This window comes from Lissotriton vulgaris, chromosome 11 (genome assembly GCF_964263255.1).
Source record: "Lissotriton vulgaris chromosome 11, aLisVul1.2, whole genome shotgun sequence".
NCBI classification, from domain to species: Eukaryota; Metazoa; Chordata; class Amphibia; order Caudata; family Salamandridae; genus Lissotriton; species Lissotriton vulgaris.
Genome location: NC_141699.1, coordinates 857,018,748 through 857,045,303, shown reverse-complemented (window position 1 = coordinate 857,045,303; position 26,556 = coordinate 857,018,748). Strand labels below are relative to the sequence as shown.

General features: G+C 48.0%; 1 protein-coding gene across 3 annotated transcripts in view; it reads right to left on the bottom strand.

The window, feature by feature from the left end:
* The window catches only part of YEATS2 (YEATS domain containing 2), a 1,498,478-nt gene that overhangs the window by 195,855 nt on the left and 1,276,067 nt on the right, over positions 1–26,556 (bottom strand). For all 3 annotated transcript variants that reach the window (XM_086943990.1, XM_086943991.1, XM_086943992.1), the window contains exon 26: positions 10,148–10,349. In XM_086943990.1, the coding sequence (XP_086800116.1) occupies positions 10,148–10,349 (202 nt within the window). The remainder of the gene's footprint in view (positions 1–10,147; positions 10,350–26,556) is intronic.

The window sequence follows — 26,556 nt, the reverse complement described above, 5'->3', positions numbered from 1 at the left end:
CACGTGGGCAGTGTCACCCGAACCCCCGGCTGCGTCGCGCGAGCGTCAGGGGGGAGTCGGAAGAGCGATGACGTCTCTTCGACTTCTTGGGCTTACCTGACCACTTGGACCCGGAGGAGTGATGTCGACTCCCGGAGCTCTGATGGTTCTGACCCCTCGACCTCCGTCCGGACCGGGACCTCTCGCGGCGCGGGGCCGACTGACGGAGTTTGAGCCGCTTGCGGGACCGCTCCCGCATAGCTTTTGAAGTCAGGGCCCGGCAGTCGAGGTAGGTCTTGTCGTCGTGGTCGACGCCGAGACAGTGGAGACACCGACGGTGAGGGTCGGTGACCGACATCAGTCGGTCGCAATCCTCACAAGGCTTGAAACCTGGCATCCCTATCGGCACCGTCCGGAGTCAAAGACTCAAGAAAAATTATCAAAAGGGATTGTAAAAAGTTTAGTAAAAAAATGACTAAGGTACCACTTTTTCCGGATCTGCGCTACTGGCGCGGAAAAAAGAAGAACTGAATTCAGCACGCGGAGGCGGCGTGTAAGTACTTCGACGACGTCATCACGCCGACGGACGCGGAGCCGCAGACGACGCCTACCGACGCGCAAGGGTACTGCTACGCAAACATTTCCGGATCCAGCACGACGCCTGGGGATATTCTAAGGTAAGGAATCTAATACTAACCTGTTTCTTTTAGATAATCTTTGATCACTGGGAATTGGAAAAAGGAAGTTTGTGAAGGGCATTTCCTATATGCAGTTAAAGCTGCTAGGTGTACCTTAATGGAATGAAAGTTAAGGCCAGATTGAGCCAAATGCAGTAAGTACAGGAGGATGACATCCTCCTTGCAGGATGGAGGGTCTGCGCCCTTAGAAGTGCACCAAATGCAGAATCTCTTACATTTGTATGCATAGGAAGTCCTAGTAGACGGTCTTTTTGCCTCTTAATATCTCCATGCAGTTCTGAGGCAGATTTAAATGTTTATACTGCACTAGCTCAGGAGCCATGCTGTCAAATTAGTGATGAGAGGTTGGGATGCACCATCTGCCCTCCGAACTTCGTGAGAAGGTCCAGCTGACATGGAAGTCGAAGATGTGGCAGGAGAGACCGGTGTAGGAGGTCGGTGAACCACCACTGCTGAGGCCATTTGGGAGCAATGAGGATCATCCTGGCCCTGGACTGGGACAGCCTGATCAGCACTGCTGGGATCAGAAGAATGGATGGAAAAGTGTAGCGAACACTGTTCAACCAGTTGATCCACAGTGCATTCCCCAGCATCCCGGATGGTAAAACCTGGAGTCAAAGTCTTGGCATTTGCTGTTTTCTGCTTTGGCAAATAGATCGATGTCTGGAGTGCCCCACCTTGCTAAGACGCCCCTTAACACCTCGTTGTTTAAGACCCATTCATGATTTTCTTGAACGAGCCTGCTGAGCGCGTTTGCCTGAGAATTCTGCACACCTGGCAGATTAGTCGCTGTGATCTTCAGGCCCCTGGCCAGCAGCCAGTTCTAGATCATCTGTGCCTCCCGAGACAGTGTGCGCAATCTTGAGCCACCCTGCTTTTTGAGGTAATACATTGTTGTTGTGTTGTTCGTCTGTACAAGCAGGGAACTGGTGTGGATCGATGGCTGGAAGGCTTTCAGCGCCAAGTGAACTGCTCAGAGTTCCAGAAAATTGATGTGACCACGTCCCTTGTATTTGAAGGTGTTCCGAATATGTTCCTCAGCCGTGGAGAGACGCATTTCTCACAATGGTTTGAGTCGGTATCTCTTTGTGGAACGGAATCCCTCTGAGGAGATTGTGAGGTCAACACCACCATTTCAGGGACTGGGCAGTGTGTTGCGACAGTTGGATCTTGTCCTCCCAGCTCCCTCGTTTTTGGTCCCACTGATCCTCTAGACATTCCTGCAGAGGCCGCATGTGGAGGCCTGCATGTGGGGCGAGGAAGATGCAAGAGGCCATCGAACACAGGAGACAGGACACCGTCCTCGCCGTCGCAGAGGGAACTGACATGAGAGTCTGAGCCTTCCAAAGGATCGATAAGCGTCGCTCCTCCGAAGGACACACGCTTGCCTGGAGTGTATCGTTGGAGGCTCCCAGGTACTGCAGACACTGAACAGGAGTCGGGACAGACTTCGCCATGTTGATGCGAAGGCCCAATTAGTTCAACAGAACAGCCGTCTGTTGAAATGTAGCTGCACTTCCTGAAACGTGGGGGCTTTGATCAGCCAGTCGTCCAGGTACGGATAGACGAACACCTTGTTCTTCCTCAGGTGCGCTGCAACCACCGCCATGCACTTTGAAAATGTCCTGGGCGCAGACTTCAGGCCGAATAGAAGCACTGTATATTGGTAGTGATGATTTCAGGCCGATTGGAAGCACTGTATATTGGTAGTGATTGGTGATGATTAGGAACCGCAGGAACTTCAGATGCTTCCTTGCAATGGGTACATGGAAGTACGCGTCTTGCAGATCTATGGCGCATAGCCAATCCCCTTGATGCAGCTGGTGGTAAATCTGGTGCAGGGACAGCATCCGGAACTTTTCTCTGCGAATCCATTTGCTTGCTTGCCGCAAATCGAGAACAGGCCTGAATTCGTTTTCGTCCTTTTTGTACACCAGAAAGTACCTGGAGTATAGACCATTTCCCCTTTGAGGAGCAGGAGCCAGTTCTATCGCCCTTTTTCTTAACGGTATCGGCCTAACAGGTATTGTGAACGAACTGGTGGAATCGATGGAGGAGGACTAATGAAACTTAGACAGTATCCATTGCGAACAATATTCAGCACCCAATTGTCCGGAGTTATTTTTCTCCATTCTGCCAGGTAATTTTGAATGCTTCCTCCCACCGGAGTGGGTAACAGAAGAGGGAGAAGTAATACTTCAGGGCTTAGAATCAGCGGGACCCTTGTTCCCCGATATGGTCTGCTGGTTGCCCCTGCCTCTCTGACATCTCTGAAAGGGCTGCCGCTAAAACTACTGCTGCTGCTGCTGTTGTCCAGCCTGACGTCCCTGTCCGCGTTGCAACCGTTGGGAAGAGTATCACCGTTGGTAGGGGCAGAAACTCTTATGCTGTTCCTTAGGCTTCTCCAAGCCACAGCCTTGAGGGTTCCAACCTCCGCTTTCATACAAGCCATTTCCTCGTCCGCATGGGAACCAAACAGGGTGGAACCTGAGAATGGCAGGTTAGCAATACGTTGCTGGTCCTCCGGTTTCAGGGAGGTGAGACGCAACCATGAATGGCTCAGTAGAGTTACACCATGACAATATCCATAAGCTGCCAGGAGAGAGCTGTCCCCAGCCGCACAGATGATCTGATTGGAGACCATCAGACCCTCATTGAGAACCTCCTGAAAGCCCTTGCGTTTATCTCTAGGATGGATTTCCACAAACTGTTGAAGAGACTCAAGGAGCGGTCATAAAGGCCCAAGAGAGCAGTCGAGCTCGCTGCCTTCATTGAAGTGGCTGCAGTGCTGCAGACTTTTCTCCTCGCAGAATCAAGTCTACGGCTTTCCTTGTCCGATGGAACTGTGGTCGAAGGGGCCGTAGCGTGCTGCCACCACTATGACTGAATCCGGAGGGGGATCCACCCGCAGGAATGCAGGGTCCGACTCCCTGTATTTCTTTTGAAGTCTCGAGGGAGCCGACTTCACTGAGGCAGGCGTCAGGAACAACTCCATCGCCGGTTTCTCCAAACCGGGTACCAGAGGACGAGAGTTCCATTGTAGTGTCTCAAAGATCACAGACGTGGAAGGGGCAGGCACAGACAGTGCAATGCCCAGTTTCGCCGCTCCCCTTACCAGAACCTCCTGAAACGTGGTAATGTCATCGACCAGTGACACCCTTGGAGGTGGGAAATCCGACAGTCGGTGAATATCTTCCTGCATTTGAGGACTCCGTTTCCCTATTATACCTGGAACGTGACCGCTCTTGGCGATGACGGCGAAATCTTGTTGAAGACCAGCGCCGGCTGCAAGAGCGATGCCTCGGCTGTGATCGGGATCTTGGCCTTCTTGGCACCGCCAGGACCACTTGCACAGGTGGAGCTGCCGGCAGCCGAGGAAGCAGCGGAGGCGGAGTCGGCAGGCATGGAGGAGGAGGAGGAGGCGTTCTAGGTCGCAGCGGTGACTGACGAGGAGCCACAGGCTGAGCTGATTCCGGTGACCTGGTTGGAGAATAGGTCCTGGAGTACTCCGAGTCCGAAGTATGAATCACCCTCCTCCGCTTGCGGGCAGGCCTTGAAGAGGAAGCTCTGGAAGCGGTGCCCTTGGACGGTGAACGTCGACACCGTCTGGACCTTGTACTCCCAGATGTAGAGTGCTGACCACAGAGGGTGATAGGCTTCCCGAAGAAGAAGTCCGATGGCTTCTCGACATCTACTTTCTTCTCGATGTCGACTGTCTTCTCAACGTCAACTGTCTTCTTGATGTCCACTTTCCTCTCGACGTCGACTTTCTCCTCAATGGCGTTGATCTTCTCGTCGACTGCGACCTGCGCGTCTAAGGCGAACGGCGGTGTCGCCTCGACGGCGAGTGCCGATGTCTCCTGGACTCAGATCGACAGCGATGATGTGTCGACGTCGTCTGTGAAGCCTTCGACGTCAACCTCGTCCGAGGTCTCGACGTCCTTCCCATCGACGTTGATCTTAGACGTCGTTTAGACCCAGAGCCCTGGGTCGACGTGGAGCATATGGTAGTCATACCTGGCCTCAACCTCGTCGCCTTTGACGTCGACCGGGACCTGCGTCGTTTCTGAGCCTTCTTTCGACTGGGGAGCCCCTCAGAGGCCGACGCATGGGTTGTGGAAGAGGAAAGGCTCTCTCCAAGCCCAGATGTCCCACCTGCAGCCTGTTGTCTTCTCTGTTCCAAACCTTGAAGACGAATCTTCTCCCTGTGACACAGGGTCCTCCTGGAGAATGATTGGCAGATGACACAGGAGTCAGGAACATGAGATGAAGGAAGACAGAGTATACAAACCCTGTGAGAGTCCGACTTGGCCTTGTTCCTGCCACAGTCTGAGCACTTGTCAAATAAAGATGGCATTTTGACAAGAAAAAAGTGGCTAAACTGCCCCAAAAAACAGCAAAAAGAATGTAAAGGCCCCAGACGTCGAATGAAACACTCAAACTATCAAAAAAGCTCAAATATTTGAAGATATACCACTAAAAGTAGAGCTCTGCTCCAGGGTCCTGCTAGCAGGAGCCGGAAAAAAGAACTGAAAGTAACTAGCCTTTGGCTGTGCATCATGGGATACCGAGGGTCTCTGGAGGGTTCCTTAAAGGCACAGTATCCTTTTACAGACACATAATGGCAGCCTATGGGGCTTGTCTTTCCAACCCTTCCTAGTTTCTCTATGTGTGAAACTTAGCAAAATGTTAACATTTCAGTGTTATCTGGCTATCCTTTTTCACTTCAGGATGAAGTATTGGCCAGAGTAGCCTGGTTAATGTCAGGCTGCATTATTTGTCTTTATTTTCTCTTAAGTGTCTATGCAGGATTGCAGAAGAGGACAACTTAAGAGACTATTTAGATTGCTCCGGGGTCCACGCACATGGGCGGGACTATTCACATGATTATGACTATACACAGAGATCCCCTACTACAGAAGCAATTGTCAATAATGGTAAAAAAAACATGATGATGTGGATCTCTTTGGAGAAAGAGGAGCGGAAAGGTGTTAATTCACAGATTGGAGAATAAGACCTTAATGGTTCAGAAGCAGTCTCCTCTTTAACTGACAGACTCATTCTGCAGACAAATATTAAGCCTGATTGATACTTATGTCTTTGATATTGTATGCAATTTTGACACTGAGACTATTGTTGACAGTTTTTGCCAAATAGCAGTGTACTGGTGTCTCAACATTGGACAAGGGCGTACTAAGGCAATTACGTTTTTTGGAACTCATTGAATTAACCTATGATAAAGGAAGAACAGTGTAAATGCATGGTTCTAATGCACTGTGGTCAGTAAAAGCTCATACAGTGGAGAATCAGGTGTGTCATCAACTTTAGCTGCAAAGCACTTTTGTTAAGATTTTTAACAAAACTATGTGTGCTCGTAGGATCAGCTAGGAATATTTGCTTTCATTGTATACTTTATTGACCAATTAAGAACATGAGTCGTGGGAAACAAAAAGAAAGCGAGGGAGCACAGGGGGTTGTGCAATGTATATAGCATTTCAGACTTTTTGAGAATTCCTTGTTCCCATTTACTCTCTCAGCAGCAAAGTGCCAGACTGATCATAAGGGCGATAAAAAAGTTGATTACCTACTACGATAATAATATTTCTTGTGGAAACTATATCCAATGGCGGATTCCTACCCTTATCGATAGCTCAAGACTTGGTGACCTTGTTAGGGATGAGTTTGATTACACCCAATAAGGTGTTACCCATCAACAAAACACCATGAAGGAATGAGAAGGCACATCAGAAGGAGTATTTGCAAAAATGTGTCCTTTATAAAGGCCTTTTTTTAATGGGGTCGCTCACTGAAGCCGCAATTTATAGGGGGTGGGGGCTTACAAGTTGGAATGGCTCTAGGATTGGAATCAGTTTGAGGAAGAAGATAATTTCTTTGATCTTACAGGTTCTTCTAGTTGTGGGATGCGTATCTCCATGATTAAGTGTGGGAACAAGTTCTGGGTTTAGAAGGAAATGTGGACTCTCTTTTCATTGACACCATAAATAAATGTACCTTTCTCTTCAGGAAGATATTTTGATTGGGGAGGGAGTGGGGAGTAATGGTGGGCCCATTTGGGAGCAAAGGTCACAAGTGTTGTTGTGGGATTTCAGGAGCCACCATAAGCAATCCAAAAGTATGTTTGTCAAAGAGATAGGTTTGCAACAGGAAGCACAGAGTTTGAAGCCTGAACATTTAGGAGGAGACATCTTCCTCAATAGAAAAAAAATGCAAAAAGTGGTCAAAATGAAAACTGATGAAGACTTGTTGGCTTCGGTTCCATCATTTGAAGACGTCACCAGCTTGTTCAAAAAAATTCACACTCCACTCTTGTCTATGGGAAGTATGCTGACATAAAGAATGTGCAGGAACAATCTCATTCTGATGGAGATTTTACAAGCGCCACATATGCCAAATGAGATGAGAATTGGGTACCCACAGCTTAGTCAATGCTATTCTCATTACTGAAATACAGGAAAAAATATTTTGATAGGGTAAAGTGGATTCTCAAATTCAGACTAGCCTTCATGAGGAGTTAGACTTCATCATTTTGTTCATGCAGGAGTCCTTCACAGTCTTGTCCCCATTTGTCCACCTCAGACAAAGATCTTGCTCTTTTCAGTTCTGAGAGTGCTTCCAAAACTGGAACTCAACTTGCTTTTTCTTCAATACAGACAGAAGAACAAAATCTTGACCCAGGAAGGCTGCACCCAAGCAGATGACTACTGCTTCAAAGAAACAATTGAGAAAAGAGAGATAAGACAATTCTCTTTAATCATTTCTGCATTACTGACAATCACCAATTTATTTATTTATTTATTAAGCAATTTGTAATGCGCGGACTAAACCCGAAGGTATCAAGGCGCCTATCAAAATCAAAAAACAGAAAATATACAGAATATAGAGTGCCACTAATGCAGAATGCCACTAGGGGTATGCAAGTATGAAAAGATGGGTCTTGAGCGCAGATCTAAACGTTTGCAGAGAGGGGCTAGATTTTACTTCTAGAGGGAGGGCATTCCACCACTTGGGTGCCAAAAAGGAAAAGGCCCTACCTCCCCATCTTGCTTTTCTGACACGAGGTACAGAGAGGAGGAGTTTGTGACCGGAGCGAAGATTTCTACTAGGGTTGTGTCGAGAATGAATGGATCCCATACTTGTGGGGTTGGGTTTAGCCAGAGCTTTGTACACCAGGCACAGGGATTTGAAACGGATCCGGTATTCAACGGGGAGCCAGTGCAGTTGTTTTCGGGCTACAGTGGCAGAGGCACGCTTAGGAAGGTCAAGAGCAAATCTCGCTGCTGCGTTCTGGACCACCTGCAAGCGCTGTAGATGACTCTTGTTCAACCCTGCATACAGCGCATTGCAGTAGTCCAGACGCGAGCCCAGGAAAGCAACAGCAAGTTGCTTTCTTGCCTGGGGTGACAAAAAGTGCCTGATTTTCCTCAGTGTGTGAATAATCCCCCAGCAGGTCGAAACAGTCCTGTTGACCTGTTGGCACATACTGAGGTTGGGGTCGATCATAACTCCCAAGTTTTTGGCTGACTGGGTGGGCTCGGGACATGCACCCAGCGAATCCGGCCACCATTCCGCCGACCAGGTCGATTCCTTTCCACCAAAAACCATCACCTCTGTCTTCTCCCCATTCAGCTTTAGTGAATTGTGGATCATCCACTGGCCAACTGCCTGCATGCAAGATCTAAAATTTGCGGCAGTTGACGTAGCTGGCTGGGAGAGAGAGACTAGGATCTGGGTGTCGTCCGCATAGGACACTACCTCCATCCCAAAAGATCTAATAAGTCTGGCAAGGGGGGTCACGTAGATATTAAAGAGGGTAGGGCTAAGCGCTGACCCTTGGGGGACCCCACATTGCACAGACAGGGATGGAGATAGGAATGAGCCCAGCATTATCCTTTGTTCTCTGTGGTCGAGAAAAGAGGAAAGAAGTCCCAGAGCAGACCCGCAGACACCAATTTCCCTTAGGCGAGATGTTAATACCGCAGGAGAAAGGGTGTCGAAGGCCGCAGTAAGGTCTAACAGGATCAGGAGGGAGGTCTGACCCTCATCAACTCTGGTGCGGATGGTATCCAGCACTATGGTGAGGGCAGACTCGGTGCTATGTTCCCTCCTGAACCCATGCTGGGAAAGATCCAGACAGCCCGAACTCTCCACAAATGCCGCCAGATGTTTATTTAAATAGGCTTCAAGCATCTTTGCGGGAGCCGGGAGCAGTGAAATGGGGCGAAAGTTCTTTAACACCCCGGGGTCCAGAGAAGGCTTTTTAAGCAAGGGTTTTACAACAGCATTTTTCCACTGTTGGGGAAAAATGCCTTCCTTCATCGCTCTGTTCATGATGTCAACCAGAGGAGGAAGGAGAGATTCTCTGCACTGCTTGAGGATCTTTAGCGGGCAGGCATCCAGCGGAGAACCAGATTTAGTTTTATCAAGCAGGATTTCAAGATCCTGACTGGAAAGAGGAGGAAAGGAAGTCAATTCCTGAGGCGGAGAGGATACCGCAACGCTGGGTTCAGGGAGGGCAGGCAACAGAGGGACGGTGGTAAGGGATTTTTGGACCTCCAGAGCAGCATAGATGTCAGCGATTTTAGACTGGAAAAAAGCCGCTATCTTGTTGCACAGGTCCTGGGAGGCCACCACAGGATCCGGTGTCTGGAGTGTCGTGAGGGAATCGACAATCCTGAAGAGATCTCTAGGAGATGACACTGAGGAGGTGAGTGCCGTGAAGTATTCCTGCTTGGTCTTAATGACTTCAAGTTTATAATTTTTAAGCAGGATCCTATGGGCTTCTCTGTCTTTAGAGGCCCCGCTAGAGTGCCATGCGCGCTCCTGTCTTCTTACTTCCTGTCTCCGAAACCGGAGTTGTTCGGAGAACCAGGGGGCGGAGGGTCTTTTCCTTGCAGAATAACAGGGCCTTGCAGGAGCAAGCTCCTCCATGGCTTCGGCAATGGTACTTTCAAATAGAGAGACCGCAGTGGAGGTATCTGCTTCCCGAGGAATGGACAACCTAGTTGTCCATGGGAGGAAGGAGTCTTCCCTGATCTTTTTAAAGTTCCTTCGCATTTCCGTGGTGCTAGAGGCCCTTCTAATATAGCCCTGTGCGGGATACATCAGGTTGAAGGGAACGGCCAGATGGTCCGACCAGGAGAGGTGGAAAGGGCTAGCAACTATCAATCTAGGATCGTTGGAACAACAATAAGTATTCTAGAATGTTGCTTTTCTTGATAAAGTTTGCTTGTGGTTTGAGGCATATTGTGACCTTACTCACCAGATGGCCCATTTAAAGACCTGTACATTGTTCACTGCCGTTGCAAGTACATAAAATTGCCAAATATCCTCATCATCCTGAGGCTTGGTTTAGATACAAAACGGTTGAAAGGCCAACAGAAATAGTATTTTTTTTTTACTTGGCACTACTCGATTTTGAAATCTGCATCACACATTTTGTATAGGTTTACCTGGCTCACTGTCAATCTGTGTGAGAACGTCTTCAATGGACTCCTCTTTGTCTCTTAAACTTTCCAAGTCGGGTGGTGTGTAACCATGATGGCGACACCAATACATAACATGCTTGGTTGTTAGTAGACAGACACTGTTGAATTTGGGATTCTTCTCAGCAATTTCAAGTAATACTTTTCTCACCCTCACAGCTCGTTGCCACTGCAAAAAGAAATTGTGCATTGTTCATCATTTGATCTGAAACCAAACAAATGTGAAGGAGCATGACAACTGTCTGTAAATCACAAAATCATAATCTCAAGTTGTTGTGACTCACATTTGAGTTTAAACTGTCTCTCAAACTCACTACTTTACCAATTACTACGTGTCATCTATAAAAAAGCTTGTAACAAAAATGGAGTCTGGTCCTGGGACAGAGGGGCAGCTGGACCAATATATAATGAACTAGAAATAGTTGCTAGCCCCCACTCTGGTTTCTTGTCTCGAAATTTAAGAACAAGCAAACAAAGAAAGAATCTTCTGTTTGTAGGGGTTACCTACTACGATAACCATTCCAGACAGACAGATTTCACCAAATTTAAATTGGAAACGATAGAATTTTGTCGTAAGATTAGACTTAAAGCTTTCTTTGCGAACCAACCATCAAATACCAATACTGAGACCACTGGCCTAAGGAACAAATCTACTTTTGTTCCTAGTCAAAATATTCCAAAACAGGTATATGCCTTTGAACAAATTATGTTGTCATCTATCAACAAATTAGAAAACAAGAAAAAATGTGTTCAACAGAATATTACCAAGTGACAACGGGCCGCACTGAAGAACCTTAAGGAAGATTCTTCAGTGATAATAAAACAGGCCGATAAAGGCGGTGCTGTAGTTATTTGGCCCAGAGAAAAATACTTAGCAGAAGGGTTCTCTCAGGTCAATAACCAGGAATGGTATAGGAAGCTGCAAGAAGATCCGTTACAACAGATTCAGGCATTAATCTTAAATATTGTCCAAACTGGTAAGGAAAGTGGGTTTTTGGGCCCAAAAGAGAGTGAGTTTCTAGTGAAAAAGTTTTCAAGAACCCCAGTGGCATACTTTTTGCCCAAAATACATAAAGATTTGTCCAACCCCCCGGGACGACCAATCGTCTCGGGGTGCGAATCGTGCCTTGAGCCCCTGTCCAAATATGTGGACTTTTTCTTAAAGCCTTTTGTGGCTAAAGTTAAAGCTTATCTAAGAGACACAACCGACTTTTTAACAAAAGTTGAAGGGACCCTGTTTGACCAAACAACACAACGTATGGTTACAATGGACGTTACGTCACTCTTCACGCAGATCCCACAGGACGAGGCGTTAGAGGTGTTAGAACTCTATTTGGACTCTAGGGAAAGACCTCACAGAGTCCCCACGTCCTTCATCCTTAAATTAGCGGAAATTACGCTGAAAAGGCACCGCGATGGGGTGCCCTTATGCTCCTGAAATGGCCATATTGTTTATGGCCGAATACTAGAAGAAATACGTGGAGGAGAATAACCCTTTCAAACATCATATAGTCCACTGGTTCCGATATATCGACGACGAATAGCTCCTGTGGCAGGGGAGCCACACGGAGTTGTCAGACTTTCACCAATGGTTAAATGCAAGACATAAGGACATAACATTTTCTGTGGACTCCAGTAGTGTGAAAATGACATTTCTGGATGTCGAAATAACAAATGTTGAAGGCACACTAAACTCCTCCTTACATAAGAAGGCAACGGACAAAAACACCATTCTCCATTATAGGAGTTCGCATCCAAGAAACTTGAGGGCAAATTTGCCATATGGGCAACTTCTTCGGATTAGAAGAAATTGTTCGGAGTTAAGACAGTTCGACCAGCATGGACAGAATTTCTGTGAGGAGTTGGTTCAAAGGGGCTACCCTAGGAAGTTACTCAAACACTCTTACAAGAGAGCACGCTACACTCCTAGAGAGTGCCTCTTTGAAACTAAAGCAAAACGTGATCTTGAGAACTTGGTATGTGTTACTACATTTTGTGCAGAAACACATAAAATAAGACAAATGGTCCTCAAACATTGGCATCTTCTTGAAGAACTTGAAGTGCCACTTCCTCGCCCTATATTTGCATATAGGAAAAATCTAAACATTGGCCAGCAGATTGTCCGTGCAGACATAAGGTTAGCAAAACCCAAAAGTGATCTGTTAACACAATGGGGACTAAAGCCCATAGAAGGACACCACAGATGTGGAAACTGCATGGCGTGTGACTCGACTATCGAGGGCAAAACCTTTCAACACGCCAATGTTACTTGGACACATGGTTGCTTCTCCAACTGTAAGACTAAAAATGTAGTGTACGCCATTGTCTGCCCTTGTCCTAAAGTCTATATAGGTAAGACTAACCAACAAGTCAACACTCGAATGACACAACATAGATCACGTCTTAAAAATAAAGTCCTAACTGCACCTCTGGTTCAACATTTTATTGAGAACAAACATGCAGATAACGATTTCCAGTGGACTGTTTTATTCAGCATGAACCAGGCTAAACCAGGTACTAACACAGAGCAAGTCTTATTGAGAAAGGAGGCGTACCTGATTTTAAAATTTAATAGTACGCAAACAGGTCTGAATTCCCTTTCCGAAGTTTCCAGACTTTGAGAGCACCCAGTTGTGGAAAATTCATTTACAACTACAGCATCCACAATGCCCAGCGGCAGTTGACTATATTATAGGAGCCAAACATGGCCGCCACGTAGTAAGAAGGTTCGCATCTCCGGTCCGTCATAGGAAGAGATAGGTGAGTGAGCGTTAAGTTACAACACACCACCGCGATCCCCGCGCTTCTTTCCACTAAATATTTACGCTTCCATTCAGGCGTTCAGCGCGACTTTGATACGCTGCAACCAACACCGCCGAGAAGCCTAAACCACATTCCCCGGTGTTGAATTGAACCCGTGGGTGCTTGATACACGGAGAAGCACAAACGCCATTTGCGATCTCCGTCTCAAATGTAAACATAACAGGTACGTCTCTATCCCAGACTATTCAGATTGTTCTCATAGTTTCAGTAAATATCGGGCACTGAGCACCACTATTGATTGTGCTTTTCAGATCGTTTTGGAGCCCCATTTAGAGCCTCCGTACCCGTTTGGAGCGTGGCACATAAACAACCGAGTCCTTCAAACGCTTGTTTCACCGTAAAAAGGTACGAACTCATAGCCTTTCGTTCTAGAACCAGTTAGACTGTGTTGTCCCTTGCTCGAATAGTAAATATTCCTTCTTTACCACATTAGGTTAGCCGTTTCATTAAAAGGCCGAGGACTGTACTAGCCTCATTAGAAAAATTGGACCCGCGGGACCGCGTCGCCCACTTTTGAAGGTAACTTGTTTTGTGACATCCAGCTCCTTCAGGGGTAATACATTTCTAGACAACTTCAGTTACTGAATGTCCTTCTTCTACATTATTTGTTCAGATCATCCACAATGAAAGAGCCCTGATGAGAATCTGAAACTTAACTCCAGATTCGAAACGCGTCGGCAGGCACTAAAAGAAAGATAACAAGAATTTATTGTTTATCACTTTGACTTAGTTTTCAAAGTTGGTTTTTGATCTTTCCTAAAGAAATTTTGTTGCCGTTTTTGTTGCTATTTCACTTTGTGGCTATTGTAGTGGATAGTTATCTCGCAAAGAATAATTATTTGTGGATACAAAACCGCTATATTTGAAAAGAAGATTGTGTATAAATTGTCTATAAATTGTATATATGTATGATGTGCAGTAGTTTTGTATATATGTATAAGTGTTTTGTATAGTGTTTTTCTCACTCATGAAAACATATAAAAGAATTGATAAATTTCAAAGGGTTCAAATAAAATAACCCCTACAGATTTTTGTTTTTTCTTTGTTTGCTTGTTCTTAAATTTCGAGACAAGAAACCAGAGTGGGGGCTAGCAACTATTTCTAGTTCATCTATACAAAAGCAGCAGAAGATGACATAATTGCATCACAGAAAAATAGGGAGGCAACTGAGATGAGGTTCTACACACACAGCTGTCAATAATATTCATCACTATAGACTGCAGGGGTGACTGGACCATGGATGTTTTTACACTCCAAGCCAAATTGGGCATGTTTCACTTCAGAGTGCCATTCTATTTTGGTTATTGGTGTCATTTTAAAGGCACGGGTGCGCAGGAAAGGTTGTCTCATCATGGACTGATCCTGACATTATGCTAGTATTTGAGATTTTGCCCACAATAAACAGGTTACTTACCTTCAGTAAGGCTCTTTCTGGTGGATACCCTAATTGCAGATTCCTCGCCTTGTGAATACACCCAGGCACCAGACTGGATCCAAAGATTTGTATTAGCATTGCTCCTGCACGCTGGTAGGTGGCATTATTCTGTTCCATGGTGGCATAATCTGGCCCTGCAAGTGGCACTTGAACCAGATATAATCCCTGCACATTGATGTCAGTTTTCTTAACTCTGTCTGCTCTGTTAGACACATAGCTTATTAACTGATCAGAAGTGACATTGTGCAGATCTCTAATTTGGCGTCTTTTTAAGGACTGTGAAAAGAGTCCATGCCACAGAACCGAGGACAGTTAGAAATAGAATCCACTGGAGAGGTATTACAGAAGGTTCGTAACTTGATCTACTGATGGATACTTCTAACTACACATTTCTCACCTTGTAAACAGATGCTAGAGCAGAACAGATGCCAAAGCAGTACCTCTAAAGGTGGTGAGCCTGTGAAATGGCTCAAACCGGAAAATCCTGCAGGACTGAATGAGCAAAGTGCCCTTCCTACTGGATACGACTATCAAGGCAGCAGTGCTTCATGAATGTTTGGAGTGATGCCCAAGCTGCAGCCTGACAGAAGTCCAGAACAGACACTCTGCAAGCCAACACAGAGGTAGGATGAGTCCTCTGGGGGCTGCTTCTTGGTCAAAGAGTAGCAGATGTCTAGATGGAGAAATGTCTACCTTGATATAGTCCTATTGTGCACTGCCTCGCCCATATTTGTGCCAAACAACACCAGAAAGAGCAGATAATACACTCAATTGTGTTTGGTACTGATTGTGGAGCTTCTCTTCCTCTTTTGAAGGGTGAGGAGGAGCAAAGAATGTCTGAAGGGCAATGTAATGTTCAACATGAAAGGACGTCACAACGGCAAAAACATAGTTCCAGTCAGGAACACTAGTTTCTCTGGAAAAAATGTTGCTGTAGGGAGAGTGAATAAACAGAGTTTGAAGCTTACTTGTGTGACAAGCTGATGTTATTGCTTTGAGAAGACTTGCTTGCAATGTAAGGAGGAGCAAAGGACAGCTGTATATCGGTCAAATGGAATACACATCAGGAAAGTGAGGACCAAATTAAGGTTCTGCTGTGGCATTACAAAAGGTTAGGGTGGGAACACGTGCATGAAACTTTTAAGGAAAGACTTCACAACAGGTGATTTAACCAAGAACAGTTGGTCTGATGAATATAAAAAGGCCAAAATGGCCAACAATACCTTTAAATGTGCCTATGGTAACTCCTTGCTGGACAAAAGACAGTAGAAAAATGGATCATCTGTCAACTCTGCTTGTAATGGGTCTGTGTGGTGGGAACTGCACCAGGCCACAAACTAGTCCGAACGTAAATAGATTTCATAAATGGAAGCCTGGCAGCTAGAATGACTTCCAGTACTTGGTCGGGAGATTGGGGGCAGTCAACTCTAACCGCCTAATCTTCATACATAGAGGTGTAGCTTGTGTAGAACCCTGCCCTGCTGCTGTGACAGAAGATACTCTTAAACCGGCAGCCTAATAGAAGGACAGATGCTCATGGACAGAAGTTACAGGTACCACACTCTCCGGGTCCAATCCGAAACCATTATGATGACTTGGGCACAGTCTTTTCTGATCTTATTGTAAACTCAGGGAAGAAGAAGCAATGAGTGGGAGGTTCTGTGCAACATTTCTGAGAGAGCCTTTTTGGGAACCACAACGTGCAAAAGTGTTAACAATCAAGTTATTTTCTTCTGTAAAACCTTTTCTAGAAGAGACTATTATCTAGCTGCATATTCCTTACCTTAGTATGATACCTAGGTGTCAGACTGGATCCGGAAACTTTTTGAGCAGTACCTCAGCACACAGGTAGGTGGCATTATTCTGCTCTGTGTCTGCCACAATGGTAGTGATATACTCGGTGCCTAAAAAAGTGACTCCTCAGCCAGAAGCGCAGAGCACCAAAAGTTGCTGCTAGAGCAATGTGTAGACACTAAGGCCTTCAAATGGTATACCCTATATGGAGTAATCAGTTTTCAGAGCGGGAAGAATGTGAGGGAAGATAAGGAATCTGCAGCTACATAGAGTCTCTACCAGATAAGGCGTTTCTGAAGCGAAGTAACTTTTTCATCTGATAGAGTCTTCTAGGTACAGATTCCTTACCTTAGAATAGATACTCAAGCAATACCTCTCTAGAAGTGGGTCTGCAAACAGACTGAGAACAGGAATTCCTGCAGGACCGAACGGGGAAAGTGGCCTTCAGGATGGACTTGACTGTCCAGGCCGTAGTGGTTGGCAAACATCTGCTGAAATGCCCACATTGCGGCCTGACAGATGTCCAAGACCGGGACTCAGCGAGTTAACACTGGTGTTGCAGCTTTGGTGGAATGAGCATGCAAGCCGTCATGGGGTTGCTTCTTGGCCAGTGTGTTGCAGATTTTAATACTGAGCAGAATCCGTCTTGAGATGGTATGTTTCTGTGCATCCCTACCTTTCTTTGACCCAGCAAACCCAATGAAGAATTGATTGTCGACCCGGAAGTCTTTGGTATAGTTAATGTAGAACAATAACATTCTTTTTGGGTCCAGGTGGTGGAGTCTCTCCTCTTCTTTGGAGGGTAAGGCCGAGCAAAGTAGGTCAGCAGTGGGATGGTCTGGCCTACATGAAAAGATGTCACAAATTTCGGTAAAAAAAAGAGGCACATGTTCTCAGAACTAGTTTATCTGGGAAAACGTTGTATATGGAGAGTGCACAGAGATTGTCTGCAGTTCGCTAACCCTCCTGGTCAATGTAATCAAAACTAGGAACACAGTTTAATGGTCAGCAGATGCAGAGGTTCATCGTGCACAGGTATGAAGGGAGAGCAGATTCAAAAAAGGTAGAACAAGATTCAAGTCCCATTGGGGCATTGTGAAGGCTGTTGGAGGGAACATGTGTTGTAGCCCTTTAAGAAAACGAGTCACAACAGGGCACTTAAACAGGGAGGGTTGGCACAACAGCCACAAGAACTTCGATAATGGCCAAAAGATACCATTTGGCAGTGTCCAAACCAGAGCCTTGACGGGCTAACAAGGAAAAAAATAACAAAACTTCAGACAAAGGCGCAGAAAGGGAATCAACCTTTTTGGTAGCACACCAAGCCACAAAGTTGTCCCAATAGCAGGCATATACTGTTTTAGCTGAGGAAAGCCTGGCTGCCAGAATGACATCACTGACTTCTGGAGTAAGGTCAAAGACTGTAAACTTCCACCTCTCAATCTCCATGCAAGGCAGAGCGTGTGCAGGTTTGAGTGCAGGACCCTGTCCTGTTTTGTGACAGTATATCATCCCAAAGGGGAAACCTGATCCAAGGACCAGTGCTCAGGAGTTCGGATAACCATACTCCCCGTGCCCAATATGGGGGCCACAAGAACTAGCTGGGCCCTATCGTTCCCGATCTTGAGAACTCTGGGTAGGAGTAATATTGGCAGAAAGGTGTACAGGAGGCTTGAGGTCCACTTGAGACGAACAGCGTCTCCAAGAGAGTCACCTTGAAAACTCCAGCAAGCAGAAGCTCTGACATTGTGCATTCTCAGCAGGGGCGAACAAATCTAACCAAAGTAATTCAAAATCTCTGAAAAGCCCTTTCATCACCTCTGGATGGAGCCACCATTTCTGATCCGCTAGGCACCGATTGCTAAGAGGGTCAGCTCCAGTGTTCAGAGAACCTGCCAAATGTTAACACATCAGGGAAATGCCCTGATGTTCCAGCCATGTCCAGAGACGCAGAGCATCTCGCCTAAGGGTCTACCCCCCACTCTGCTCTACTTGTTGCAATACCACATGACTGTGGTGTTGTCCATGAAGACCTGAACTACTTTGTCTCAATCGAAGGAAGAAAGGCTTTTAATGCCAGTTGTATCTCTTGCAGCTCCAAAAGATTTACGTGGTGCTGAAACTCTGCTGCAGACAAGAGTCCTCTGATCTCCACCTCTCTCAGATGGATCTGTCACTACAGTCAGCTCTGGGTGGGGACAGGAGAGGGGCCAGTGCTGAGCCAATCATGGTTCATCAGCCACCACTGCAGGTCTCTTGCACTTCCCTCTGATATCTGGACCAGGTCGAAGAGAATACCCTGATGCTGCATGTCCCACTGCAAAGCCCATGATTGCCAGCGGGCATGTGTTACCAGCAGGATGCAAGAGGCCATGAGGCCCAGCAGCCTCAGAATCAGTCTTCCCAAAATCCATGACAGCGACTGAAGCATTGGAATCATAGCCTGAATATCCTGGACTTGCCGTTCGGAAGATGGGTCCGAAACTGCGCTGTATCCAGAACAGCTCAGATAAAAGGGAGCATCTGAGAAGCAGTCAGGTGCGACTTTGGCAAGTATATAGCGAACCCCAGTGGGATTAGGAGGTCTGCTGTAGTCTGGAGGTAGGAGATGACTGCTTGAGGCCAACCCACCTTCAAAATCCAAGCTGCAAGTTAGGGGAAGACTGGAACCCTCGACCTCCGCAGGTGTGCAGCAACCACTGCCATCACCTAGGTGAACAAGCGAGGGGAGCTGGTAAAGCCAAAAGGAAGTACAGCAAACTGATAATGCTGGTGGCCCACCGTGAACCGCAGATAGTGAGTGCGGACAGGAATGTAGAAGTAGATGTCCTGCAAGTCCAACGCTACCATCTAGTCTTCAGGGTCCTGGGCAGATATAACCCAAGCCAACATTATCATCTTGATTTTCTCCTTCTTTAGGAAGAAAATAAGAGGGCGCAGGTCTAATATAGGGCCAAGGCCTCTGTTATTCTTGGGCACCAGAAAGTAGCAGGAATACCAATCCCAACCTACTTCTGGTGCAGGCACCCTCATGTTGACCCTATTGGCCAAAAGAGCCTGAACTTCCCAACAGAGCAGAGAGAGGTGGTCTTCTGTCAGCTGGTCTGGGGATGGGGGCATGGGTGGCAAGGATTTTAAGTCAAGCGATGGAGTAACCCCTCTGACCAATCAGTAGTACCCACTTGTCTGATTTTATGAACTGCCAGCGGGGCAGGTGATGACGGATCCTGCCACTAACTGGGTGCACGTGATGATATGAGGGCAAACTAAAGTGGTTTTCAGGCTGTGGCGAGGGAGGGGAGTTAAGTCTGAATGGGTGGACCTCAGTGTGTCGCATAAGGCTTGCGGGTACCACATCTGTGGCAACAAAATGGCTGGGGAGTCTGTTGGTCTTGGTGGCTTGGTGCAAATGGACGCGGTTGCTAGACGCTACCTTAGCCATGGAAGATGAGAAAGGCAGAATGGGGTTGACGTGTACCATAGAGAGGCTCAAGGACCTGGAGACGGCTTGTCTGCCCTTAAAGCGTTACAACGCTGCATCTGCTACGAATGGTGAACTTTGCTGTGTGCCTGCCATTTGCAATAGGCTGTGAGAGTATGGCTCAGGCATTCTCCGAGATCATGGGCAGCACTTGTGCAACCAATTCCCAAACTGTGTGGGAGTATATGCCTGAAAGTCAAGCGGTGTTCACAGACTGCCGTGCTGATGTCTGAAGATAACAACCTCTTGCCAAAGGTATCAAGCCTCTTGCATTCCCTATTCAGTGGTGTGGTAGGGAACTTGCCAGGACTTTGGAGGAGGATGTCTGGACAACAAGACTTTCTGGGATGGGGTGCTGGGAAAGGAAAGCTGAATCCCCTGGAGCTCGGCGATGGGGCAGGCAAATGTCCTGTGCACAGGAGCCCATGGTCCGGGTGTGGCCCATTCTCCAACTAGGACATCTGTGAGGGCTTCATTAAAGTACGAGTTACTTACCTTCGGTAACGATGTATCTGGTAGTGACTTTGTCTAGCCGCAGATTCCTTACCTTAGAACATCCCCAGGCGTGAGACTGGATACGGAAAGCTTTTGCAGCAGGACCTCTGTGCACCGGGGGATGGCACCACACAACCCGGCCCTAATGTCGTCCTCGTACGTGACGTCAGCGAGGTCATATAAGTCCCTCCCAGCGCGCTGACGTCAGTTTTCTTCTGAGAAACTTTCCGCGGCACAACGAGGAGCCACCAACTAAAAACTGTTAAAGTATGGGAACAGTGTGCAAGGAATGAACATTCTGAGAATAAAGAAGGATGATTGTGGAAGACATCATCCTAAAGACAGAATAGACACCGCCTACACATATAAGTGGAGGCTGTGAGAAAGAGCCCCGCAAGCCAAACGGTGGCCCCTTCCCGAGTGCAACAAGGGAAGAACTTCACAACAGACAAAAAAGACTGATAATGCCATGTGGAACTGTGCTGTCCACTAAGAACGGAACACAGAAAGAACAGTCCACTGTAGGGAAGAAAGAGAAGACTTGCCTTTCCCCTCCTAAAACTGAGGTAGGAAAACAGAGTACAATCGACCCTCAAAGATGATGACCATGAAGGGACCAGGACCCCAAAGCAGTAGAGCAGACTGAAGGGAAGGGACTGGAGAGGAAAACAAACCTTCCAGCGAATCAAAGACACCATGTAACAGAAAAGAAACCCCTCAGCAGAGGTTGACTGTATATGAAAGCACCCAGGGGAGTGCAACAACCTGAACCCCCTGAAGATATAACCCAATGGCAACTGAAGAGGCCAGCAAAGAACACTACCATACAAGGTCCTCGCAGAACGGGGAGGCTGGGTGGGTGTTAAGAACCTGCGGCTAGACAACGTTTGTACCAGATACATCATTACTGAAGGTAAGTAACTCGTACATCTGATAGAGACATCTAGCCGCAGATTCCTTAACTTAGAATAGATACCACAGCCATACCCCAAAAGGGAGGCGGGACTGCGATGGGACAACAGAAAGCGCCAGGCAAGTGAACCGGCAACAGGGTGACAAAGAAAGGGAAAACTGTGGCAAAACAACAGACAGCAACCCCAGCAGCTCAAAGAGCAAAAGTCAAGGATAGGAGATATCCGACAATATGCCAGAATGGCACCACACCATACCAGTATAAAAATGACAGGTAGAAGGGTATGATCTCCAGAAGAGAGAGAGAGAGAGAAAGAAAGGATCACTCTGCTAAATGACGCACGAAAAGTGCATTACCCCAAGCTTGGACTGAACTTGAAGAGATGCAACCAGCGCCTAAAAGACTAGGTTATAAAGGTAGTCGAAAGTGGCGGTGGCAAGAGCCCAAAGGCAAAGCCAGATCCTGAGCAATGCATTGGAAATAGCCAGCAGGACAAGAAGCACTCCAAGCACACAACCAACTCCAAAAGGGTAAAGAGGGGCAATAGCATCAACCCCCAAACTGCTGAAGCAAGTAGAATATGCCGCCGGCAAATGGTAATAGAGACCTTAAAGTGGCTTACGCAGGAACAGAAGAGTGCCCGACCGGGCACCATGAAGCCAAAGGGAGGAACAACTACAATAAAGACACGCAGACAGTAATCAATGACCACTGCCATTAGAAGAACTGTCCCACAGGCGTAGCTTTAACAAGAGTATGCATATCCGAAGGGAGAGGCCAAAACACCAATTCAACGAATGGAGAAGAGTCTCAGAATCCAAGACCAACACTCCAGAAGACATGGACAGTGTCGAACACCGAAAAGGGAGCATATGACAATTGGAAAATTACTTCAGGAAGTGGAAGCAAAGAGGAACCTATGGACAACTTGCAACCACCTATAAAGGCTCCCCCACACATGGAGATATTGATCCAAACTTCGCAACCACGACAAGAGGTGGTGACATAGGAAGAGGAAACCAAAGCAACCGGTATGTAGACAATGTATATGCCGGACCATACCTAGCACATTTAGAGCAGGTAGGAGATGTTTGCGAATAGGAGACCAAAAAACCTCCAAAAGAGGAGAATGACCACGGCGAAAGCAGATGGCACCAAGGAAAAACATAGAACACTGTACAACGAACCTTCAATCGGCGCATGGAGCCCACATGATCTCCCGGCCCAGGTCAGATAAGCAAGGCTATATAATAGCGTACAAGTACCCCACATGGAGTATGTAGACCCCGGACAATGGAGGACACCTCTTAGGGCAATAAGCCAGGCCAAAAGAATGCAGCAACAAACCAAACCCATGAACAGAGTGCCGGGCCGTAAAGACATTACTGAGCTGAGCCACCGGCTGAAAACTACAAGCAGAGGACACAGCAACCTGTGGAACATGGCCCCAGAAGGCCAACAGGCAACTGAAAGGAAAAACGCATCCAAGTGATGCGCATAAAAGGGTAAGCAACCTTGACCACATAAAAAAGAAGACATAAGGTCACTGCTCATGTTCAACACAGAGCACATCTAAAGGCTCACTGCCAATGTTAAGGGATGCAAAATGAAAAAGTACCAAAGAAGACAGGCATAAAAGGACCGCGGCCGTCCCGAATGGAGTGAAGCAGATCAAATTAAGCACCTTCGGAGGTGGCAGTAAGCAAGGTCTCTGCAAAGTCCCACAGGGCAGAGGTAGCCCGAGCCAAAACACATACAGTATTTAAGGACCGAAGGGCAGCACTAGTGGATGCAAAGACGTTCCTACCCCAGGATTCAAGCCACCTGGACTCCCGAGAGGGAAGAAGCGTTAGAGGGGGCAGAGAAGGAAAGGCAGTCTGCAACACAAACCCCTGTGCATCAGGGTGCACAAAAAGACAGACCAGATCATGTGGAGCTGGGCGGTGCAATACTGAACGAGCCACCGGATCACCTGAAGCAGGTCGGACCCAGGTACCCAAGAGGGTATCATAAAGGGAAGCCTCAAAAGGCAAAAGCAGCTCCACATTGCCGGACCCACGGTGGAGGACCTCAAGCAAGGGATCCACTGACAAGGGGATAGAGGGGGGTTGCATGTTCAAAATACGGGTGGCCAAAGAGACCACTCTCAAATAGCCGCACCAGCCTCTGTGGCCCTCGGCGGAAGGGAAAACAGCTCATCAGTGGGGGAGGGTTGTAGATTGACCCTACCAAGATACTGAGGTGCGCCAAATGCCCCACGGAAGGGAGCCCCATGGAAGAATGAGGATCCTGACGGGGCTCCTGGGAAGGCGAACAGCCTGCCGGATCTGGGAGCTCCTGAGGAGGCTCCACAAACTCCAAGGGGGCATTGGTAACACTAGCTCCGGCGACGCCAGCGAGAGGGTGGCGCAGAACACTCCCCAGAGGCCTCTATAGAAGTCCAGAACTCGGCGTCGACACGACACGTGTTGGCGCCGATTGTGCCTCGTCAAATGCCGTTGAGTCTGCGCAAAACTATGACAAGCTCCCCCTCTGAAGAAGGAGAGGTCACCGGGGCTGGTGAGGCAATCTTCCTGCGCCGCCCCGGTGCCGGCACCGCCTCATCCAGAGCGGGCTCCAATTTCGTAGAAAGGAGCGGAGGCGGAGCCAAGGAGGTGAGTCTCTGGAGCTGAAACGGCACAGACCCCGGACAGGCGGCCACCTGCCTGGAAGGCTGGGGTGTGCTCAAGTCATGGCTATGAGTACGGGCAACCACCTGGGATGCCACAGGGAGCCCCGCGGGGCTATGCCCTGCGGCAGAGGCGCCGTGGGTCGAAGAGGGGGACCCAGATAGGCCACGCCCTAATGACCCCAGGTGGAGCATAGCAGGGGAACCAGCCGGGCCGCGCCTTAACGACACCACATCTCTAACGTTCCTGATGGCAAGGGCTCAATTGGCGCCGGGGTGAACCCGCCGGCGAGTCCGGGGGAGACCCCACAAGAAGCGGAGGTCCCGAGGACGCCCCAGGAATGGGAGAGGACCCAAGGGAGGCCTGCAAGGCCGTAGCATAGGCCTCCATTTGTGCCCGAGTCGCCCCCACACCCGGAAAGGGTGGATAAAGGTGGGGGGGTGGGGCGACCGCCGGGAGCGCATGTCCGGAAAGTTCCAGGAACCAGAGCCCCTGACAACAGAAGAAGGTGAGGTTGAGGACCTAGGCGACAAGCGCCTTGACTTACGAAGTGGAGAACGATAGACCTGGACCCCAGAGGGTGATAAACGGCGGAACCTACAGTGGAGGGACCTGAAGTTGACGATGAGGCCTGGGGGCGAGACAACTCCGACCGGGACAGCTGTGCCGATAGAAGCGTCATACGGCGCTCCCGCCGAGACTTCGGTTTCAGACATTGGCAGGTTTCACAATCCGTGGAGTCATGGTGCTGGCCCAGACACCACATACAAATAAGATGCAGGTCTATTGTGGATATTTGCAGCGAACAGGCATTACAAGTTTTAAAGCCCGCAGGCATCGCACACTGTTCCCGACGTGAAGCGTCGAAAATGAGGCCTGAAAACAGGCCAGAGGAGCTCACTCCGGATACGTGTTGCACGCAGAAAAGAAGGAAACTGACTTCAGCGTGCCAGGAGGGACTTATATGACCTTGCTGACGTCACGTACGAGGACATCGTCAGGGCGGGGTCGTGTGGTGTAGTCCCCGGGCACTCAGAGGTGCTGTTGTAAAAAAATTCCAGATCCAGTCTCACGCAGGGCATATTCTAAGTTAAGGAATCTGCGGCTAGATGTCTCTATCAGATAGTCGATTTACAAAAGGGGGTGGTGATGAACAGAGTGTCTGAATTGAGCAGACCACTCTTACCCAGTCCAAAGATCAGGGCTTGATCCATCACCGTTATTTATCTCACTGCCCCATCCCAGCTCAGAACCTGGCTATATGCAAATCAGTCTGTCCCTGGCCCAGTGCATCATGGGAACAGGGCAGACTAAACTACCAAGCCAATTCTTTACCAGAAAGGAGACAAGCTACCGGGGACCGGTTTCTGGCATTTCAGCCTCTTCGGCCCGGCTTGCTTGAATCCTGATGGAGCAGTGAGAAAGGGACTCATGTCTGAGTATACCCTGCCACACCTATAGTGGCCAAAATCGATTTACAAAAGGGGGTGGTGATGAACAGAGTGTCTGAATTGAGCAGACCACTCTTACCCAGTCCAAAGATCAGGGCTTGTTCCATCACCGTTATTTATCTCACTGCCCCATCCCAGCTCAGAACCTGGCTATATGCAAATCAGTCTGTCCCTGGCCCAGTGCATCATGGGAACAGGGCAGACTAAACTACCAAGCCAATTCTTTACCAGAAAGGAGACAAGCTACCGGGGACCGGTTTCTGGCATTTCAGCCTCTTCGGCCCGGCTTGCTTGAATCCTGATGGAGCAGTGAGAAAGGGACTCATGTCTGAGTATACCCTGCCACACCTATAGTGGCCAAAATCGATTTACAAAAGGGGGTGGTGATGAACAGAGTGTCTGAATTGAGCAGACCACTCTTACCCAGTCCAAAGATCAGGGCTTGATCCATCACCGTTATTTATCTCACTGCCCCATCCCAGCTCAGAACCTGGCTATATGCAAATCAGTCTGTCCCTGGCCCAGTGCATCATGGGAACAGGGCAGACTAAACTACCAAGCCAATTCTTTACCAGAAAGGAGACAAGCTACCGGGGACCGGTTTCTGGCATTTCAGCCTCTTCGGCCCGGCTTGCTTGAATCCTGATGGAGCAGTGAGAAAGGGACTCATGTCTGAGTATACCCTGCCACACCTATAGTGGCCAAAATCGATTTACAAAAGGGGGTGGTGATGAACAGAGTGTCTGAATTGAGCAGACCACTCTTACCCAGTCCAAAGATCAGGGCTTGATCCATCACCGTTATTTATCTCACTGCCCCATCCCAGCTCAGAACCTGGCTATATGCAAATCAGTCTGTCCCTGGCCCAGTGCATCATGGGAACAGGGCAGACTAAACTACCAAGCCAATTCTTTACCAGAAAGGAGACAAGCTACCGGGGACCGGTTTCTGGCATTTCAGCCTCTTCGGCCCGGCTTACTTGAATCCTGATGGAGCAGTGAGAAAGGGACTCATGTCTGAGTATACCCTGCCACACCTATAGTGGCCAAAATCGATTTACAAAAGGGGGTGGTGATGAACAGAGTGTCTGAATTGAGCAGACCACTCTTACCCAGTCCAAAGATCAGGGCTTGATCCATCACCGTTATTTATCTCACTGCCCCATCCCAGCTCAGAACCTGGCTATATGCAAATCAGTCTGTCCCTGGCCCAGTGCATCATGGGAACAGGGCAGACTAAACTACCAAGCCAATTCTTTACCAGAAAGGAGACAAGCTACCGGGGACCGGTTTATGGCATTTCAGCCTCTTCGGCC